Source organism: Myotis brandtii, unplaced genomic scaffold (assembly GCF_000412655.1).
Source record: "Myotis brandtii unplaced genomic scaffold, ASM41265v1 scaffold34, whole genome shotgun sequence".
In the NCBI taxonomy this organism is placed as follows: Eukaryota; Metazoa; Chordata; class Mammalia; order Chiroptera; family Vespertilionidae; genus Myotis; species Myotis brandtii.
Window position 1 is genome coordinate 2,109,612 of NW_005363098.1, and position 21,620 is coordinate 2,131,231.

Genomic DNA, 21,620 nt, shown 5'->3' on the forward strand with positions numbered 1-21,620 from the left:
GCCATTTAAAAATGTTACCTCTTTCTTTCATATATAAGCAGTCAGCAGACCAAATCACTTCTTTTATAAAATTTCTCATATTCATCACTCCTTTCTGAATCCAGGTTCCTTATAATTTAAGGTATTGAGACTATGGCAATGGTCTCCATTTAGTTTCCTCCTTCAATGTACACCGAGTTTGCCCAAACTCTCCTTTATGCAATATTCCCTTGATCAATGTTTTCACTTGATCCCCAGCACTTGAAAAGTAAAGGCCTGATGCCAGGCAGTGAAGGTCTTCCTACCTCTCCAATGTTCATTCCTTCATCCAACTCCCTTTTAGTGTTCCTTTTCAGCGAGGCTCATTTTCTTCCACAAATATAACCAGCCATGCCTACCTTATATCATTTCTCACACCACTGCCCCTCCTAGATTGGCCGCCCTCATCTTTAATTTGCTAAGACCTACCCATCTCTAGCAAACCCTGTTTACGTTCTGCCTTGGTGGTGAACATTTCCCAAATCTTACAGCCTGTTCACACTGCCAATGACACACTTGATTTGGGCTTCCTTGTAAAGTTAACTTTTAATAGATTACTAGTCTGTCTCTACAACTATACGAAGGGTCAGAATAACATATATTGTAGAGTTGTGCAGCAGTTAGAACAGTACCTTGCACCTAGTATTCACACAACAAAAAAGTTTACCAAGTGTCTGCTATATAGACAGTTCCCCCAGACTCTCAGCCTCATCTAGGGTCGTATGGGATAAAACCGAGCTTGAGAGATGAGCACAGTTCCTGAGGGCAAAATAGGCGTGCAGGGGAGAATGGGCTGTGTTATGCAAAGGCTGACAGCTACTATTACCAAAGAGACCAAAAGAGCCTTTCAGGGAAGCTCTGAAAGATGTCACTGAAGGTGGTGATTCTCATTTCTTCAGCTCACACACCTGAGGGACGTGACAACACTCCAGTGTCTCACCAAAGCAGTGAGGCCAAGTCAGAAGTCCTGGGGGAAATGTGCGATTGGAAAGAGCCCCTCAAGTAACTTTGCCTATCACTCTCTCTTCTCTTTTTGCTCTTCCCCTTTGTATAGAGCAACAGAAAATTTCAAAGGGAGGTTTAAAAAAATCACAGGAAACACACCGGTGTGAGGTTTAGGAAGTGGGATTGGTAATAGGGTAGCCAAATGAACGCTACCAAATGCCTAAACTGTTTTTAATGAACTTTCCTTTGCCTAGAGCAGTGATGGCGAACCTATGACATGCGTGTCAGAGGTGACACGCGAACTCATTTTTTTGGTTGATTTTTCTTTGTTAAATGGCATTTAAATATATAAAATAAATATCAAAAATATAAGTCTTTGTTTTACTATGGTTGCAAATATCAAAAAAATTCTATATGTGACACGGCACCAGAGTTAAGTTAGGGTTTTTCAAAATGCTGACACGCCGAGCTCAAAAGGTTCGCCATCACTGGCCTAGAGAGTTTTAATGCCAGGTGTTACCTTTTAAACATTTAAATTTGCAATGGAAGAGGATGATGAATCCCAATGTACCCATTAGTTAACTTCAATAATTATTAACACATTTGGCCTTCTGTCATCTTAAAGGAGCTCAGTCTAGGCCATATGAAAAATAAGAGAGTATTCTTGTCTTTAAGCAGTTTATTTATTTATTTTTTTACTTCTACTACGAAACTACACTGAGAACAAATATTCTATAATGACCAAAAGTTATAAACATTAGTCAGTAGCCTCATCTTTCTTTGGTGGGGGTTAAACACAACTAGACTTGCAAGATGTTCAAACCCAAAGTTGCAAATTTAATTATGTAACTTCTCTAGTAAAAATCTTTCCATCCAAATTCCTTATCCTGGGGTGGCACCACAGCACAGGGTTACGTATGCAGACTGGAATCAGACCCCCTCAGTTCAAACCTTAGCTCTCACACATTAGCCAAGTGACTTTGGGCAAGTCACTCAACCTCCTATGCCTTAGTTTTCTCATCTAAAATGGTGGTAATAATAGTGGGTATTTCATTGGGTTGTTGTGAAGATTAAATTAGTTAATATAAGACAGAACAGTTCTTGACACATTGTAAGCTATCAGTAAGCATCTGATGTTATTATTACAGCATACACACAAAAGACTTTAAACACAATGGCTGGCTAGGGTTAAGCAAGCATTTAACAGATGTTACCAACTACTCAATTAAGATGAGTAATAGATGCCGAAGCCGGTTTTGCTCAGTGGATAGAGCGTCAGCCTGCGGACTGAAGGGTCCCAGGTTCGATTCCGGTCAAGGGCATGTACCTTGGTTGCGGGCATATCCCCAGTGGGAGATGTGCAGGAGGCAGCTGATCAATGTTTCTCTCTCATCGATGTTTCTAACTATCTCTCTCCCTTCCTCTCTGTGAAAAATCAATAAAATATATTAAAAAAAAATGAGTAATAGAACTTAGCTCCTGTCTATGTTCCCAGTCTCATCCCCTGCCACTGTCCTCTCATACTCTATAATGTGAGAGGTAATGTGTCATACTGCATTTGTATATATTGTTTTCTTTTCCTTTTCCCTGTGTGGTTGCCCCTTTCTCATTCTTTGGGAAATCTCTTCCCTACTCTCATCCAAACTGTTGCTGTCCCTCCCTGTTGCTCTTGGAGCAATGTGCATACTACCAACTTATCTAACATTCTAAATACTGGTTTCATTTCTGTCTTGTCAATTAGACTGGAAATCTCCTTGAGACCAGAGACTGCCACATATTTCTGTGCTTCTGGGGGCTTGATGTATAGTAGATGCTCAATTCACTTAATGAATGAATGGCCATCTAAGTCAACATAATTCAGTGGGATGCAGCTAAGAAATATACTTCTATATTTACAGAGCAGTCCACCATTGAATAAAACATTCTATTAAACATTTCTACTAAAAAGCTTCCTTTATTATGTAACATTCTTATTCATCAATTCCCAATTATTTCTGTAAATAGCCTGTAACTACTTTCTATAATAAAACCTGAATTCAGCAGGCAGCACTCCAGATGTTGAAATACATAGCAATAAAAAAGACTATGCAAATACCTCGAGACATTCTAGTAAAACCACATTATTTATATTTTATAAACAGAATCTCAAATATTACCTAGAGAATTTATTAATGGATTTCCAAATGGAAATATTATGAAAAGATTTTCAACAGGTTGTGTATTCTATTGTTTTCTGTGCCAACTATTGCATACTTGCATGATTTTATGGCTATATATAGAGAAAGAGATAGTACATCTGAGAGAGAATACAGATATACACATTAGATTCAATGAAAGGAAGAAAGAGATAAAGAAAAGAAATAAAGGTCAAGGAAAGCAGACTTGGCTCAGTGACAATGCAGTATTTGGCTTCAATTTAATAATGACTATTTTAGTCTCTCTAAACTAGTCTTTTTAATCTGAAGGAGGAAACAATTTAACTCAATACAACACTTAGTAACCAACAATAAAGTTGTAAAATTTTATTTTAAGATGGATTTGGGGAAGAAATTACAAACATATGGATACAGTTAAAATAAACACACATGCACACTGCCTTTTTTAAGCACACAACTCTGAAATTGAATTTTATCCCCTATATATTTACATCTAAAAGCACTATAAAATTGAAATAAATTTAAAAAATATATTAAGAAAAAACATGCCATTTATTAATATATTAAAAATTTCTGACATTACCAAGAAAATTCTAGAAAGCTGTCTTAAGATTCTAGAGAAACTCTTTACCAAGAAATGTTTAAAAATTCAAACAAGACTTCATATTTGGATTTCAGAGTCAACTTGAATTTCAATACTTTAAGAGTCACATTAAGACCACCAGTGATTCCATCACATTAATATGTGTTACATATCATGTTCACTTATGCCAGTATTCCTCTTGCCCTTCCACATTTGAACTTAAGCTAGAGAACAACCTGTTGGATATTCCACTCAAAGTGTACTGATCAACATTCTAGGTGACCAGCACAGTGCCATTTGGGGCCACTATGACATCTAGCTCTGGTATCAGCAAATTTAAAAAGTGCACTACTCAAATGACTGCTTAGTCATTCTATGTTGGAGTTGGTGCAGACTAACTCTTAACCTATGAAATGAAATACAAAGTTACTTTTTAGTAGTCAGAGCATTGAACGCATCAAAAAAATTAAAAATAGCATAAAAGCCTAATTCAAGTTTTTAAAAAGGAATCATTTAATATTGAAATGTAAATATTCAAAGTGCCCTAGAAATAAAAAAAATACATAAAATTCAAACTTTTAAAGCAATGGAAATAGTCTATCAGAAAAAAAATGTCATGGCTATAGTAGCATGTGGAATATTTAAAAGTCAATCAGATAAATTTTCAAAGTATAGACCAGATGATATTTAATCAGCAAAATATATAAAATAATCCATAGAGAAAAGGGCTATGGTGAAGAAATAAGTTAAATTAAAGAGAAATCTATGTAAAATTCAGATTTGAAAGACTTTTTCTTTAATTTTGAGAAATTAGACATAGAGAAAAACAAGAATTTGGTTTTTATGTTTTCAAATAAAGATTGAGCTATTGATTCCAATTCTATAAATTCTCATAAGGAAAGAATTAGATGAATGCAAAAAAATATTTAAATACAAAGACAGTTATTATAGCATCCTATAGTAAAAACTAGGGAAAAGCTACTTAACCTATGATAATGAAATACTATGTAGTCAGTTGAGTAGAGTTGAATATACCTGACATGGAAACTAGTCTGCAATATACTGACAAAAGAAAAATTCCTAATTATGAAAGAATATAGTATGTGATCTCAGTTAGGTAAAAACATAAATTAAAAAATATAAACACACATATACTTATGTGTGTTATGTGAGGTCACATAAAATTAAAAAATTAAAAGAGTAACTAGAAAAACTCTTTACCAAGAAATCTGTATACATATGTGGATACACACATATAAAATCTGGAAGAGAATGTACCAAACTATTATCAGCTGTTATTCCTGGTGAGGTTTGGCTTCTCACACAAAGCATGTGTGAGAAGCCAAAAAATAAAGAATAACAAAAATAAAGAATAAAACTTTTTTATTTTGAAAAAAATTCTAAAACTAAAAAACTATAAAAATCTAAAGAAAAATCTGTCAACATAGGATAGAGTTTTATGAGGTTTAAATTTCCCATTCATAGTGTAGCCAGAAGAACTTAAGCATCTAGGAACAACTCTAGTTGATAAATTGGTTGTAACTATGAAATCAGTAGACCTTGCTATAAAGTTAATTTTATTTTTAGTTCATTCCCTAATTTATTTCTATCAGATTTCAAGGAGCCATTAGTTTTAGCAACAGTTTACCATCATTTAGTATAAATTAAATATATAGAAAGGTGTATACATTTTATAAGTATACGCTTTTTACAATGCAACAGGTATCGGGAGGCATAAAAATGTCATGATGGTATTGAGTACATAAAGAGCAAAAAGAAAGAGTAGCTTGCTAAATATAGTAAAACATTAAAAAATAAGAATGCAGTGATAAGAATTCAAGAGAAAGATAAAATTAGGGTGGGAAAGGGGTATTTTTACTAACACATCTACTCAATAGTACTATGGAAGTTACTAGGGTAAAACTAAGTAATTATAAATTTTGAAAATATTCACAGATTTCGCATTAGTGCCTTTAACTGAGCCTATACATTCCAGGCACATTAAATCGAAGCCTAGCTCAACCTCACTACAATCTCCACGTCTTGTAGCTGTCCATCCACTGCAGCATAATCCCAGCTGCCAATCTGAAATAAACCAGCTAGTCAGAGCAGACATAACCAACAGAAACAAATGTCACTCAATAATGTTCAGCAGCACTGTGCTCATGGATAATTTCAAACAGTATCTCTGTCTAGAACATTGATGTGCTCATTCAAAACACCTCCATCTCCAGCTACTGGAAATGAGTAGATAAAGCCGCCTGCCTAGAAAAATAAGTGGAATGCCGCTTCAAAGGACTTTCCAATGCGAAGAGGCAAACACAGTGAAACATAGTAGAAAGTTCTTAAAGAAAAATCAGGGGAATTAATTTTCTGCATTTAACAGTTTAAATTGTTTCTTAAAACCAGAAAAATATGGTTAAACTATGTCACAGAAAGAAGCAGTCATTTGGTCATTCATTTGGTAAGATTCATTTAGTCTATCTTCTCAATAGTGTTTGTAAGCATCCACTACAGGAAAACACTGAAATGAGATCCATACAGTGAGAAATCAGATCGACTTCAAGTAACTTAAAACATGAAATGCAACACACCACACACACACACACACACACACACAGTACTGGCAGGGAGAGAAAGAGGTAAGAACAAATTTACTTTTATTACATAGTTTAATAATATTAACATTTAAAAAATTTTCACTTGACTCAAATGTTTCACAAATACTAATAGAATGTCAGTTGCTGCTTTGCACTGATAATGAAAAGTAAAAGTAGTGATTATATTCTAAGTAGCAATATATTCCTTGGTAGAAATAAAAGAAAATAAAGTTGTTATTCTGAACATTTAGAAAACTGTCATTCATATAATCTTACATAGATTTTTCCAGTCTATGAAATTTTTTTTCACCTTAACCTTTCTATAAGCTTGTATTTAGTTTAAAATTTAGAGAACAAAGTTCAATCACTTGATTTGAAACTACTTTTCTCACCCTTGATTTAAAATGATGTATCAAAGCCAGACTGGCATGGCTCAGTGGTTAAGCAACAACCTATGGACCAGGAGTTCACGGGCTTGATTCCCGGTCAGGGCACATGCCCAGGTTGTGGGCTCTATCACTAGTGAAAGAGGCAGCCGATCAGTGATTCTCTCTCATCATTGATGTTTCTCTCTCTCTCCCTCTCTCTTCCTCTCTGAAATCAATAAAAACATTTAAAAATAAATAAATAAAAATAAAATGATGTAACATAAAATCATACACTTGAATTCTATATAATCTTATTAGCTAATGTCACCCCAATACATGTAGTTAAGAGCTTTAAAAATAAAATAATCAGCACTGAAACCATTATAAATGTAATATAATCTCAATAAAATAAAGTAAAATAAAATAAAATATGGTGCCTAAAGGAAGCAGAGGTTCATGACAGAAATCATCAGCATAACAGAATCACTCAGGATTCCTTGGATTGTTGATAGTGAAATAAAATCATAAAATATCAATACTTTGCTGTTATGTCCTTGGATGTGCAATTCAGCCAGAACTATTTAACTAAGAAGTCTGCAATAGGCACAATAACTAGCAAAATCAAAGATTAGCTTTACTGTCAACTCTGATGTCCATTTGGTTCACTAAGGGAAATGTTGATTATTGTGGTTTTGATATACAAGAAAGTCTGGCATAATTTCAAGGTATTTTTTTATGTAGGTTTTCAATTAAAACTTGACTAATCCTTACAGTTTATTTGGCTTTTCATTGTACAGTTCCTGCCCTGCACTGTGTCAAATATGCCATCTGGGTAACACACTTCTGGCCAGGGATGCTGCAGCATTATGTCTGTAACACTGAACTGTGGCTGCATAAAACCTTAACTTACTGCATTCAATACTTCTAATTTACTCTGTTGCTATAACCATCACAATCATGTTGTCCTATTGTCCTTCTCTTAAATCTCCCTGCAGTCACAAGAAAGACTCCTGCCCTACCTGCTTGAACTGGGCTGCAGACCATTCCCCCAACTATTTAACAAATGTTAACAATGCTATAAATACCAATTGTGTTTATGCTTTCTGAAAGATTCACTGCAGCCAGTCTTCTGCAACAGCGTTAGAGCTGAAATAAGCTGTTGACTCCCACCATGAGAGTGATTGAATTCTAAGCCAAAAATGCTTTTCCTTGGATAAGATATCTGATTTGCTACTGCTGTCATGAAGCTGAGGTCATGTAAACTTAAACACTGCTGCTGCTGCTTTTGGAAAACAGACCTTCTCAGAGTGATTATGTGTTGCTCAAACAGCATTTGGAAGGATAAATTTAGAAGAGAGAAAACGAGCCCCTGACACTAAACACAACTCAGAGAGAAATTTCAGGTCTGACTTCCATGTTGAGACTCATCGCATATAATCCTTTAAATTGAGCAACATCATGGCTCTCCTGCCCCTCTTCCCTACCCATCTATGTAAATAGAGCTGAGTTCCATTTTACAAAGGAAATTAATGTCTTTAATTTCTGAACTCACATAAACATTGTATTTGTTTGAAAAGTAAGAGAAAATGACGCTTCCAGAGGAAATGTAGGAAGGACTTACGGCGAGGGACACGATGAAACAGCATAGACAATATTGTTTGTATTAATGTTGCTCCTGAGCAACACTTACCTGCAGTGTGTCAGCAGCCTTTGAATCGCCTGCCCCCCCCTCCCCCCCAGCACCCTGGACTCAGCCCAGGCTCTGCTCATGGACCCCTTACACAATAGCTGCTCAGACCCCACACTCTGCCTCTACTTTCCCTTTTGTCAAAACCTATTACCAAATCCTGTGCACAGACAGCTGCATGATTGGAAAGGGTTGTTTAAAAAACACACACACAAGATTTGTAAGCAAATAAATGATCTCTGATGATGGAATTTTAAGCATTAGCAAACGTGATGTATTCTGTGGCAGAGGCTTTTTTGGTACCTATCAAACCACATGATGCAGGAACTGTCAGAGCTGATGTCAGCATGTGACTCAGGCATTAGTTAACAAAGTCCAAATTTGGGGGTGAGGCCTTTCCACTTTTACTTTATACTTTCATACTATTTGAATTTTATATAGTTAACATGCATTACTTTGATAAATAAGTTCCTAAAGCCCTTTATGTAACTATTTAATTACACACACACAAATACACACACACACACAAACACACACACACACACACACACACACACACACACACACACACCACTAAGTAGTGAAACCCAAGATGCAGAATTCACAAATTTTAGGTCAAAAGCCTTCTTGCTTTTAGAAAAAAATGACAAGAACTACAATTAATGTGACATACCTAAGATATTTTCCCTAACAGTAAAAGTGATCTGACTGATCTTCAAATATGACGGGAAAAATGAAGAAATTAACTCAACTAGCTAAAAAGTATGAAAAAAATCATAGCTCAGTGAGTAAAATAGAAAATTAAGAGATGGGAGATGCTCTGTTTTCTGAGTGAGATAAAAGTTAATAAATTATAAATGACTTTATCTTTATCAAAGTGACATAAAGATCGTTATACAAAGTCACTATCCTAGCAACAGCAAACATGGCCAAAAACCAGAAAATAATCAAAAAGACCTCCAAACAGCAAAAGCAGTCATAATCCTTATCTTCATGTTAACGTGCATCACACGTTCAGATTTTTAAGCCAAGACTTGTCCCTTCAAAAGAGAAAAAGAGTTGTGGGTTGGCTTTTACTCCTTGATTTTAAAGCTAAACAGAAAAGTAGCAAATGAAACAATTCCATGATCTCACTAACCAAAGATAATGACCATCTTTGGCTATATGACCATATGCATATGCACATGTAAAATTTGTGTCTCATATTTCATAACATAATCTGTTTTTCACTGTACTATGGCAAAATATAATTCCATGGCAATACATGCAGACGTATATAGCAATATTTCTGGTGCTATATATAGCATTCCACTATATGGATTTACCAGTATTTATTAAACCAGTTCTCTATTGTTAGACATTTATGTGAGGTTTTAAAATATTTTTATTGATTTTTAGAAAGAGAGGAAGGTAAAGGGAGAGAGAAAAACAACAAGCCCCCCAACCTAGGCATGTGCCCTGACTGGGAATCGAACCAGCAACCTTTCAGTGCTTGGGATGATGACCGACCAAGTGAGCCACAACGGCCAGGGCTATGTATTTGTTTTTAAAACAACTGTACAATTGAACCTATTTTTTTTTGGCATACTTGCTCAGTTATTCCTTTTGGTTAACTGCTCAGTGCATGAATATTTTAAAAACTGATACAGACTACTATAAAGACTCAACCCATTTTGACCCTCACCAAATATATAACAATGTCTGCTTTCAAACCAACATTAGAAACTTTCATTTTTTAAATCTTACATAATTTCATATGAATAAATACTGCTGAATTTTAAATTGAATTTCATTGATTACTAGTGAGGATATACTATTTTTCATTTGTGGGTTGTATTTCATCTTTTGTGGAATATCTGTTCCTGATATCTGGATGTTCAAAAACTTCAGTTTTTATGTAGCCAAATACATCAATTTTCTTAATGACTTTTCGTTTGTTAGTTGCCTCACAAAATGGACCCTTTATTTCAAGTTTATAAATCTACTCAGCTATATTATCTTCTAAGTTATAGTTTCACCTTTTTATACTTATAACATTCTTTATACCAAATAAATATATTTCATTTATAATTTCTTTCACTGTAAGATGTGAAATAGGGATCTGAATTAATTTATATTCTAGACAATTAGTTAGATGTCCTACATCACATATTAAATAAGAAAACCTTTTTCCAGTTATTTAAAATACCACCTTTATGATATCCCCTCATATGTAATATGTCTAGTTCTGGAAGCTCTATTCTGCTCCACTGAACCTCTAAGTTCCTTCACTAAAACACGTTGTTTTGACTACTGTAGTTTATGTTTTTGTATCTGGTAGAGTAATCAAAACCTATTTATTTTACCTTTAATTTAGTTCTACCAAATCTGGTTATTTGGTTTCTCTGACTATCGCATCTAAGACACAATAAATTGTAGAATAGGTGGACGGGTGCCTGAAAGTAGACAGACATACTTGACACAGTAACAAGAAGTGAGAACTGATGGCTTGAGGGCAGAAATAGGGAAAAGATTAAAAGAGCACAAGAAGTAAAAAAAAAAAAAAAGAGCACCATGGAATTCTTTAGTTTAAGGTCAAATGTAGCACAGAACAATGATTAATATTAATAACAAAATATCATATTCTCTAATTATACTCCTCACTTCTCTTTGTTCACTATCTTACTGTAAAATGGCCTCTACTAAAAATGGTAGAACCATTGTTTTTCAAGTACACATATTATAAAAATTGACTATTCCCAAGGCAAATCAAGTCTCAACAGATTTCAAAGAATCTATATCATCCATACCACACTTTAGCTCTAAATTGAGTTAAAATTAGTAACAAAAAAAAACTCCCATAAGTAGATTGGAGTTATGGAGACAATCCTCACTGAAGACATGACCTTTAAGCTGAGGCATATGTGACAAAGAGCCAGCATGTGAAAATTGGAGACAGTCAGAGAGAAGGGCTATCCTAAAAAGGTGCTAAGTCAGTGATGACCTTCACCTGACTAGGAACAGAAAGAAGGTCAGTGGACAGGGCCCATGAATGAGGAAGAGAATAGCATGGCATGAGATTAGAGATATAGGCAGGGGCCAGATCATATGGATCGAGTAGGATTTTGTTCTATGTTTAAGATGAAATAGGAAGGTTTAAATAGAGGAGTGACATGATCTGATTTACTTTAAACTATCACTTTGGCAGCCTCACTCAGAGCACATCACAATATATACAATTTTAAAAATTTTCTTTCTGATCTACTAAAACTCCATCAATGAACTATTTTATACTAAGGGCTAGATAACTCTCTCAACTTTTGAATATATCAAATATTATTTAAAAAAATTTTTTTTATTGATTTCAGAGAGGAAGGGAGAGGGAGAGAGAGATAGAAACATCAATGATGAGAGAGAATCATTGGCCGGCTGCCTCCTGCATGCCTCCTGCATGCCTCCTGTTGGGGATTGAGCCCGCAACCCGGGCATGTGCCCTTGACTGGAATCGAACCTGGGACCCTTCAGTCTGCAGGCTGATGCTCTATTCACTGAGTCAAACCAGCTAGGGCTCAAATATTATTTATATGAGAATTGGTAGGTGCATTCTGGATAAGAATATAAAAATGTTCTAGAAATCATGCCTATAAATATATGTTATATTCTAAATATATTAAAAGAATTATTTATGGAACATGCTTATGTTACATTACTTTATTGTGAATGTGTTTTTTTTCTTTAATAAAAATATTTACTCTTACTCATATCTCATCTTGAATTCTATTATCCTATTTTTTCTCTCCTGAATTTCTTCTTTCCCTAATTTTTAGGTTTTTTTTTTTTTAAATGGTGTTAGGCTTGATAAGATCTTAATACATTTGATAAGTATGAAGATAAATGAGTGAGTCAAACCAAATTCAATGGAATTAATAATCAGAAAATAACCAGCTTTAATTATTTTTGTAACTTGTCTATAAAAGAATATATGTACTCATCACATGAAAAATTATGTAACTGTGTATGATGATGGATGTTAACTAGACTTACTATGGTGATCATTTTTGCAATATATACAATATTAAATCCTTATGTTGTACACCTGAAACTAATATAACATATGTCAATTATACTTCAATTTTTTAAAAATGCAAAAAAAAAAAAAAGAGAGATGCTATGCTAGGAAAACAGCAGATTAAAAAAAAAGGTAAAGGAAGAGGAAAAGGGAAAAAAAATAGAACCAAAGACAGAGAAATAAAGGAGAGTAAAGAGAATTTTTAGATAAATAGCTAAAGATAAGAATATATCCTTTAGTTGGAGGTCACAGATATTTGAAAACATTAGCATATTTGCTTGAAAAATAATTCTTTCAGCTGTGTGATCTATGCAAATGCAGACAATGTTGTATATTGATAACCCAGCTGTTTTCTAAAAATTAAAAACAACATAAAAGTTTAATGTGCTGCAGGCTGTTTCTCTGATTACTCTTTGTCCTCTTACGGTTATTATTTCTTTCGTTTAGTGCCTTTTTTATAGAGAGATTATTTTTATGATCACTTATTATACCATATGCATTAACCATTCACTCTAGAATAAAAGTTTCTCAAGTAGAAGGGGAAGGCATGACTTGTACGTAGATAACTTGCTTCTGGGCATGACTGTGTGAACATCTAAGTGTCCCAAATTAACATTAAAATATTAATTTTAATGTTAATGTGACCAGAAATACGCAATATATAGCTACTGAACAGAAATAAGTCTAGTGTAGTCTGCTTTTAATACTAGAAAGGCACAAATCTATGCTGGAACCATTACTGTGGTTTTGCAGAAATAATCCTATATAATAAAAGGCTAATATGCAAATAGACGGAATAGCAGAATGACTGGTCACTATGATGTGCACTGACAACCAGGGGGCAGATGCTCAATGCAGGAGCTGCCCCCTGGTGGTCAGTGTGCTCCCACAGGGGGACTGCCACTCAGCCTGAAGCCGGCTCATGGCTGGCGAGCGCAGAGGTGGTGGTGGGAGCCTCTCCTGCCTCTGCGGCAGGCGGACATCCCAAGGGCTCCTGGACTGCGAGAGGGTGCAGGCCAGGCTGAGGGACCCCCCAGTGCACAAATGTCATGCACCAGGCCTCTAGTGTTTTAATATAAGTCAAGTATATGCGCAAATCTATTAATATTGAAGATGTTATAGCATCTCAGAGGAACGAGATTCTGAAGAAAAGATGGTGCAGCCTGAAGATGGGGGTGGAAGTAAATTAGGAGATGGCAATAGTGAGAGTTTTACAATTGGCAAGAGGCCTGTGACAAGACTTGACTTGGAGGCTGTGCAGGCATGTGGTTGGCTAGGGCAGCGGTTCTCAACCTGTGGGTCGCGACCCCTTTGGCGGTCGAACGACCCTTTCACAGGGGTCGCCTAAGACCATCCTGCATATCAGATATTTACATTACGATTCATAACAGTAGCAACATTACAGTTATGAAGTAGCAACGAAAATAATTTTATGGTTGGGTCACAACATGAGGAACTGTATTTAAAGGGCCAGAAGGTTGAGAACCACTGGGCTAGGGTGAGAGCAGTGGGACCTGCCTCCCTGGGTCTCCGTTTATAGCTTTGCTCCACTATCAAGGTTTAGAAGGAAACAGTGTGCATGAGGGAAGAGGCCCTCTGTGAGCAACCTCTGAAACAGTGCCTACTAACCCCAGGCACTCTGAATCCCCTCACCCAGCCTTATTTTCTTTGTATCACTTAATACTAAATAAAATTAGTCTTTACTGTTGATTTTCTGTGCACCCCATTAGAAAGTGAGCTCCCTGAAAGAAGGGACTTTGTCTGATTTTCTTGTTTATCACTGTATTTTCAGCACCTTGAACAAAATGAGTATTTGTTGAATAAGTGAATGAATAATGAATAAAAGAATAAACTGTCCCAATTCATCAGCCCCTCCTTATCTATCCAAACTAGCCTAGATCCTCCATTCTAGTAGTATTCCTTTAACAATATCATCAATCACCCTTCCACATTCAATCCTTTTTTACATATTCCACCATACTTCATGGCAAAATCCTCTCTCTCTCTCTCTCTCTCTCTCTCTCTCTCTCTCTCTCTCTCCCCCCTGCATATATACTTTGCACACACACACACACACACCTTCTCTATTAAGCTTTTTCCTACACCTGCTCTCTTGCTGTTGAGAACCCAGGAGAAACCTAGTGGAAAGAAAATATTTATTTATTTATTATTAGGAATTTGTTAAATACCCATCACTATGTTAAGCATGTCCATAAGTATTATCTCAAATCCTCATAATCTTCCTGCCTTCCCACCCCATTCATGCACACTTTCTCATACTGGTCCCCAGGCTAACCTCTTTAATCTCAGACAAGGCACTAGTGTTCCCTGCTGTCCAGGGCTTATCTGTGTTCTGGATTTTGTTCCTGTCCTCTTTCTCACAGAGCTTGGTAGTCTATTATGAGCTTTCTTTACTGTATGCTTGACATCTTTCCTCTTCTTGGATTTTTTTAATAAACACAGAAACATGGTCAAATATCTACCCACTTAAAAAAAATCTCTTAAAGTACTTCTAAAAAATTTTAGTTTAGATTTTACCTTTCCCCATGGGGGAGGGGGGAATCATTTGAAAGGAAAGGGTCCGACCTCTCTCCCAATATCCAGAAAGGAAGGGAGGGGGATAGGAAACTTTTAGTAAAATAAATAAATGCAAATCTATATACTAAAAACAAACAAACAAACAAAAACAACAACAAAAAACAGCTCTCCCTTAGAGTGGCTGCTAATGGGTATGGGGTTTCTTATTGTGGTGACAAAAATTAAATTGTGGTGATGCTTGTAAAACTGTGAGTATACGAAAAGCTATTATATTGGACATTTTAAATGGGCGAATTGTGTCAAATGTGAGCCAAATCTCAATAAAGCTATTAAAAATTCTCCCTTCAATTATTTCCTTTCCCACTGTGTTTACTTGCTCAGCAACCATTCACAGCACAGCCCTGTACTGTCTAAGTTACTTTCTCTAAGGTCACCAAGGATTCTGAGAATAACCCAATGGGTACTTTTCAGTTCTTATCTGTTCAATCTTCTAGACATGTTCTAAAAAACAATACATGTGGTGTTGTAACCAACCTTCAACCTTCAATCCACTGCCTTATAATACAGGTAAAAATACTTTTTATGGCACTGAAGTTCCTTGGTGGTCTGGCTCCTATCTCTATCATCTTATCACTTTCAGTTCATTCATTCTCCAGCTATGATCTCTTTCATCTATGTGTACATATCCTTTGCTCATGACTCTACCCAATATTCTTATTCATCTTTCAATGTACAGCCCCAGCCTCTCATTTCTCAGAAAACATGCCTGGATTCTCCTGCCTGGGTTTAGTACCAATCCTCTATCCTTGTACATACATACAGTGTGCTTAACCCTATACTGAATTTATTACAGCATATTATACTTGTTTACCCACCCATATTTCCCCACTAGACAGTGAACTCCAGCTGATGAGGGCAGGGCCTTCAACTCTTTAACCTCATTACACAATTTGGGTTTAGTGAAAGGTTGTTGAAAAAGGAATGAATTAATGACCCACTCTTGTTTTGTTTCTCCTTGGTTCACTTCACAGTGAACTCTGCATGGGTCCTCTAGGAAACGGTCTCTAATAACTTCTCTGGTGTTAACATTGTATGATTCTTTCTATGATGTAATCAGCAATTCCTATTCTTTTTACAGTTGTGTTTCCTAGCCCAGGGATTTAACAGTGAACAACACAAGGGAAGGAACTAACACTTGCTGAGTACTTATGATGGTATAGGGACCACTAGGCACTTACCATGTGTTATACCTCATATAATTCTCTAGGGCAGTGGTTCTCAACCTTCTGGCCCTTTAAATACAGTTCCTCATGTTGTGACCCAACCATAAAATTATTTTCGTTGCTACTTCATAACTGTAATGTTGCTACTGTTATGAATCATAATGTAAATATCTGATATGCAGGATGGTCTTAGGCGACCCCTGTGAAAGGGTCGTTCGACCGCCAAAGGGGTCGCGACCCACAGGTTGAGAACCGCTGCTCTAGGGGGTGGGCATTATCACACCAATTCTATGTCTAATGAAAATGGAGTCTCAGGCAGATTCATGTCATACAACTAGTAGACATCAGGGCCAGGAATGAAATCCACATTTATTGACTGGTTGTCTGTCCGTTTCTTTACTCTACTATATCACACTGCACTGTGCCACAGGATTTAGCATTATGATACAGAATGGCTATAATAAAAGATGATCACATTTGTTAAGTAACATTCAGAAAGCTTTGTAGAACAACAGTATGGTGATTGCCAGAGAGAAAGGGAGGTGGGTGGAGGTAGAAGAAGGTAAAGGGGGGTTTAAATGGTGATGGAAGGAGACTTGACTTAAGGTGGTGAATACACAATACAATATACAGATGATGTATTATAGAATTGTACACCTAAAGCCTATATAATTTTATTCACCAATGTCACCCTAATAAATTCAATAAAAAGAAAAAGAATTGGCTAGACATGTTACATAAAAAAAACTTTGTGAATTAATCATATATATTTATATAAATAGTACTAAGTAATGAAGTGATATATTCTTTCAAACACATCAGGTACCTACCATACTTAGAACACAGCAAGCCACATTATTAGAATGCATGCTGAATCTAATATAAATATATGTTTATATAGCACCCTATATAATAAAAGCATAGTATGCAAACTGTCCCCTCAACTGGGAGTTCGTCCGGGAATTCGACCAGAGGGTGAGGCCAGCTGGGGGAAGGGAGGGAGGCCCTGGCCGGTGGTGGTGGCAGGTGGCTGGAGGAAGGTGCGAGGGACCTTACCAGTGCATGAATTTTGTGCACTGGGCCTCTAGTAAAATATAAACATAAATTAAGGTGTGATGAGTGTGATGAGTGCTTATTATGCACTGTCAACATGACCAGGTCATACACAGAATTATAAAGGAATGTACTGAGTACTGGTGAAAAATGACAAACCTTACTTATTACACATAATGTTCTCTTTAAAGTGATTATGCTAAGCAAAATAAGCCAATCAGAGAAAGATAAGTATCACATGATCTCACTCATCTGTGGAATCTAATGAACAAAATCAACTAATGAACAAAATAGAACCAGAGACATAGCAGCATGGAACAGGCTGCCAAATCTTAGAGGGAAGGCAGGGGTGGGTGGGAAGAGATCAACCAAAGAACTTGTATGCAATATATGCATAACCCACGGACACTGACAATAGTGTGGTGAAGGCCTCGGAGGTGTGGGTACAGGGTGGAGGGGTTAATGGGAAAAAACAAAGGGGACATCTGTAAGACTTTCAAGAATAAAGATAATGTATGAAAATGTTAGATTTCATTCCTACTATTACCATCTATGGCTATACAGGTACTTATGTATCATATATAAATATGTGTTTTATCACATTTAAATAGATATATGCTTACAGTCTTAGTTCTTTATTAAATTATTTTCCTAATACTTTAAATTAGTGAGTAGCCTTCAAAGTTATAAAAATTATAAATATTATTATTTATCCCTTCATGGTTTCAGCTTGAAGAAGCTCTCATTTTTTTATTGAGTCAAGCATTTTATTAGAAGAAAGTCCTGGATTCAAGTCCCAACTAAGTCTCTAACTGGAAGGTTATCCTGCTTAAGGTACTTCATCCACCTGGTTTCAGTTTCATCTTTAGTCAAATGAAAGTAGGAGGAAGATGACATCTAGTACCTTCTAGTCTAAAGACACCTGTTAGCCCCAGTCAGGTAATTACCTCTCTCAGCACAGGATCAGTTATTGAATTCAGGTTGACAGCTCCTTCATAGGTCAGGTAATAGAACACATTGAGGGATCGAACAGCCTCTGGTCCTTGCTGCTTATAGCCAAAAATGAGATCAATCCACTGGTGAAGTTGGCAGGAAACGAATTCACTCTCCAGAGCCTGAAAAAGGGCATAGGTTGTATTATTATGCTGAATTCTATTTTTAAAATATGTAGAGAAATTGAGAACAAGCAGTAAAGTTTGATGCTAAATTTACTGTGAACAGACTAAGTCTGATGTCCTATTTTCCACCAGAATCTGTTCTCCCTTATTTACAATGAGAGGCCTGGTGCATGAAAATTCATGCACTGGAGATGGGGGGTCCCTCAGCCCGGCCTGCCCCCTCTCACAGTCTGGGAGCCCTCAGAGGTGGAAGGCGACCCGGCGATCAGGGGAAGGCGATGCCCCCATCACACCTCTGCTGCTGCCACTGTCGGCAGCACAAGCCTTGGCCGGCCCTGGTTACCTGCACCTTGGGCTGGCCCTGGGTGGCTGGGGGGCTGAGGGGACTGGGCGCCGCCATCTTGTGGCTGTGGGTGCTGCCATCTTTGAGGGCGTGGCAGTCATTAGCATATTCCCTCCTTATTGGCTGTGGGTGCCGCCATCTTTTGCGATGGTGTGAGGGTCAATTAGCATATTCCCTCTTTATTAGACAGGATTAGAGTCTTTCCAGCATTTGTCATGCTGAATTGTAATAGATTGCTACCATTAACATTTTGGTGTTATTCTACTATACTGTGAGTAAGCACAGTGAAGACCAGGGATGAGATTCTGTCTTGGTCACATAACTCAAGGCCTGACAGGTACTCAATTCATGCTTCAAAGATAGGTCATATAATGTAAAGGCTACTGTAGGACAGCAAATGTGAAAACATTAAAAATTTACTGTCTACTTAGAATATTTATAATTTTTCTAAATACTGTATAAACATTTTTTTGTTTACTGCATGTGACAACTGTAACCAAATCATTTAGTTATTTCAACTGAATTTTCATGCCAACAAATGAGATCTTAGGAGGGATACTTATAATTACTGAATTATTATTCTAGGTATTAATATCAAATGAGTCCAAATTATCTGATTCTGGTAACATAACAGTGTCCAATAAATAATGAATGAACTTAATCAAGTATTCAGTAGAAATGCTGGGCACAGATCCACTCCAGATCATTACATTCCCAATTACGGGCACTGTACCTAAAACACAATAGATGCCAATGTTCGCTAAATTTAATAAAGTTAAAAATAAGAGTTTAAGAAAACTGGAGACATTATTGAGATATTTATATTTATATTATTTATTATTGTTCAATATTATTCCAACATGAAAGTTTAGTATTATGGACCACTTTATCTCTGATTCAAATCAGAGGTCTCTCAAACTCAAACTTTGAAGAGTGAACCAAAGTGTACCAAGTTTTATCAGGTTACGTGTCTCATTGAAATTCTTACTTTTAGAATAATAAGTGTATGGCTATGATGTGTTTTGGTGTGACTTGCTATGTTATCAATATTTTAAAAAGAAGTCTGTTGTTTTTAAAACAAAATTGACTAACTTCTATAGCAAGCAATAGTAAGAAATAAACTATCTCGTCACAAAATAAGTTCCTATTAGTTCAGAGGTGTAGACTTGTGCAAATATTTGGTTTATTAAAATAAATGCCTAAGAATAAGAAAGATGTTTATGGCCAAATCCAAATATATTTCCTTTAATACTATTTAACTTTGCTTCACAATATATGGCGTACTTTAAAATATAAAAAACAATTCTGTAAATAAAACTCTAGTCAATTCTCATATTGCAAAGTGTACCTGAAAAAAAAGTATACCTAAAAATAATTTAGCATGTTTCAATAGTGAAAGTTACTATTTTAGACATTTCTTGTAAAACTCGTATTTAAAAATTTAGTAAATAGCTAACAGAGCACAAGACTGCTTCATATTTTATTTGACATAAGAAGAGAATGGCTTGTAATAACTTTAAATAAATTTCTATTTTAAGTACGTGGATTTAAAAAAATTAATCCCCAAATCCAGGAACTATTAATGCAAGTTGCACCCCAAAGTGATACGTTTGTTTCATTAACTCAGGCCTTGGGTAGGAATGGGGGGTGGGAACATGTTTAAAGTGACACATAAAAACAGCAATTGTCTTAATTTGTGTGCAGTGCACTCCACACAAAAGCCCTAAATATGTTCAAATTAGAGCAAGCTGCTTGATTGTCACTATAGTCTCATGTCACATTAATGCATGACAAACATTAAACCATACACTTAAATGGCAATTTATATCATTTAAATGTTTACTGCCAGACTAGCTCATCACTCATTTAAATGTGACTTTCTGACAGCTAATTTCAGTTAATTTTCTCCAATTCACTTAATTAGAACTTTCAATCAGGGAAGAACCTCTACATATCTTTGAGATTACATCCTTTTTATTTGTTCAAAATTTGAGTCCATAAACTGCTGAAAAGCTCTGCATGTAATAGATTAGCATGTAATATCTGAATCTACAAAAAAGGTGCGACCATATGAAGCAAACTCACAGTATGTACTCTCGGAAAGAACCTACACTTATTTATGTAAATAATACTCTCGTCAGTAGTTTAAATAAAAAACGTTTAGTTCATATACACACATTATTGAAACTATAAAAACCCTGCATCCAAGCTAATTAAAAATTAATGATTTCAAAATTGTTTAATAAGATAAAACAGTCAGGAGTCTCCCAAGTGTCCATGGTATTGTGATTTGAAACTATAAAATTCTAGAAGGCTCAGCAAATGACAAAGTACAAATGAATTTTCTCAATATTAAAGCCCTAAAAACCAGAGCAATTTTATTTTGCTGTCATCAAACAAAGAATTGTCTTACTAATGTTGATTACTTTTTTATGCATATTCAAAATGTTGAAGTTGGTTAGATTTAGATGCTTAAACCTTGATACCACATCACAATGTTAAGCAAAAATGCTGAATTTAAAGACACTGTGCTCACACTGTACCATAAACACACGCACAGAGATGACTCCAGTGTCATGGTTCAGCCCTCCCCTTTCAATATCATACTGGTCAGTCCTTAAGGGGTTGGCCAGTACCATGGAAAGATTGGCAACATCTTTGCAGAGGTTGATAAACACATTGCCTTCATGAATAAATTTTAAATAAACATTTAAAGACTACACTAAAAATCTCATTAACTGTCCTCAAGCATTTCTTGCAATATACTAAATGTTTAAAAAAAAAAAGAAAAAAAAAGAACTGCTAGTTAAGGATATAAGAGAATTCCAAAAACTTTTAGTACATTTCAGTAAAAAGTCACTTCAGGACTTTAACATTCTTTTGATATCAGCGAATGACAACTGCCTAACCAAAAGTATTTAATATAAATGGACTTACTAA

The 21,620-nt window shown here is 35.7% G+C and overlaps 1 protein-coding gene across 4 annotated transcripts in view; it reads right to left on the reverse strand.

Annotated features, from left to right (window-relative positions):
- Positions 1-21,620, reverse strand: part of LRBA (LPS-responsive vesicle trafficking, beach and anchor containing) — a 566,714-nt gene that overhangs the window by 49,206 nt on the left and 495,888 nt on the right. For all 4 annotated transcript variants that reach the window (XM_005871408.2, XM_014543868.1, XM_014543867.1 and 1 more), the window contains exon 48: positions 18,167-18,334. In XM_005871408.2, coding sequence (XP_005871470.1) covers positions 18,167-18,334 — 168 coding nt within the window. The remainder of the gene's footprint in view (positions 1-18,166; positions 18,335-21,620) is intronic.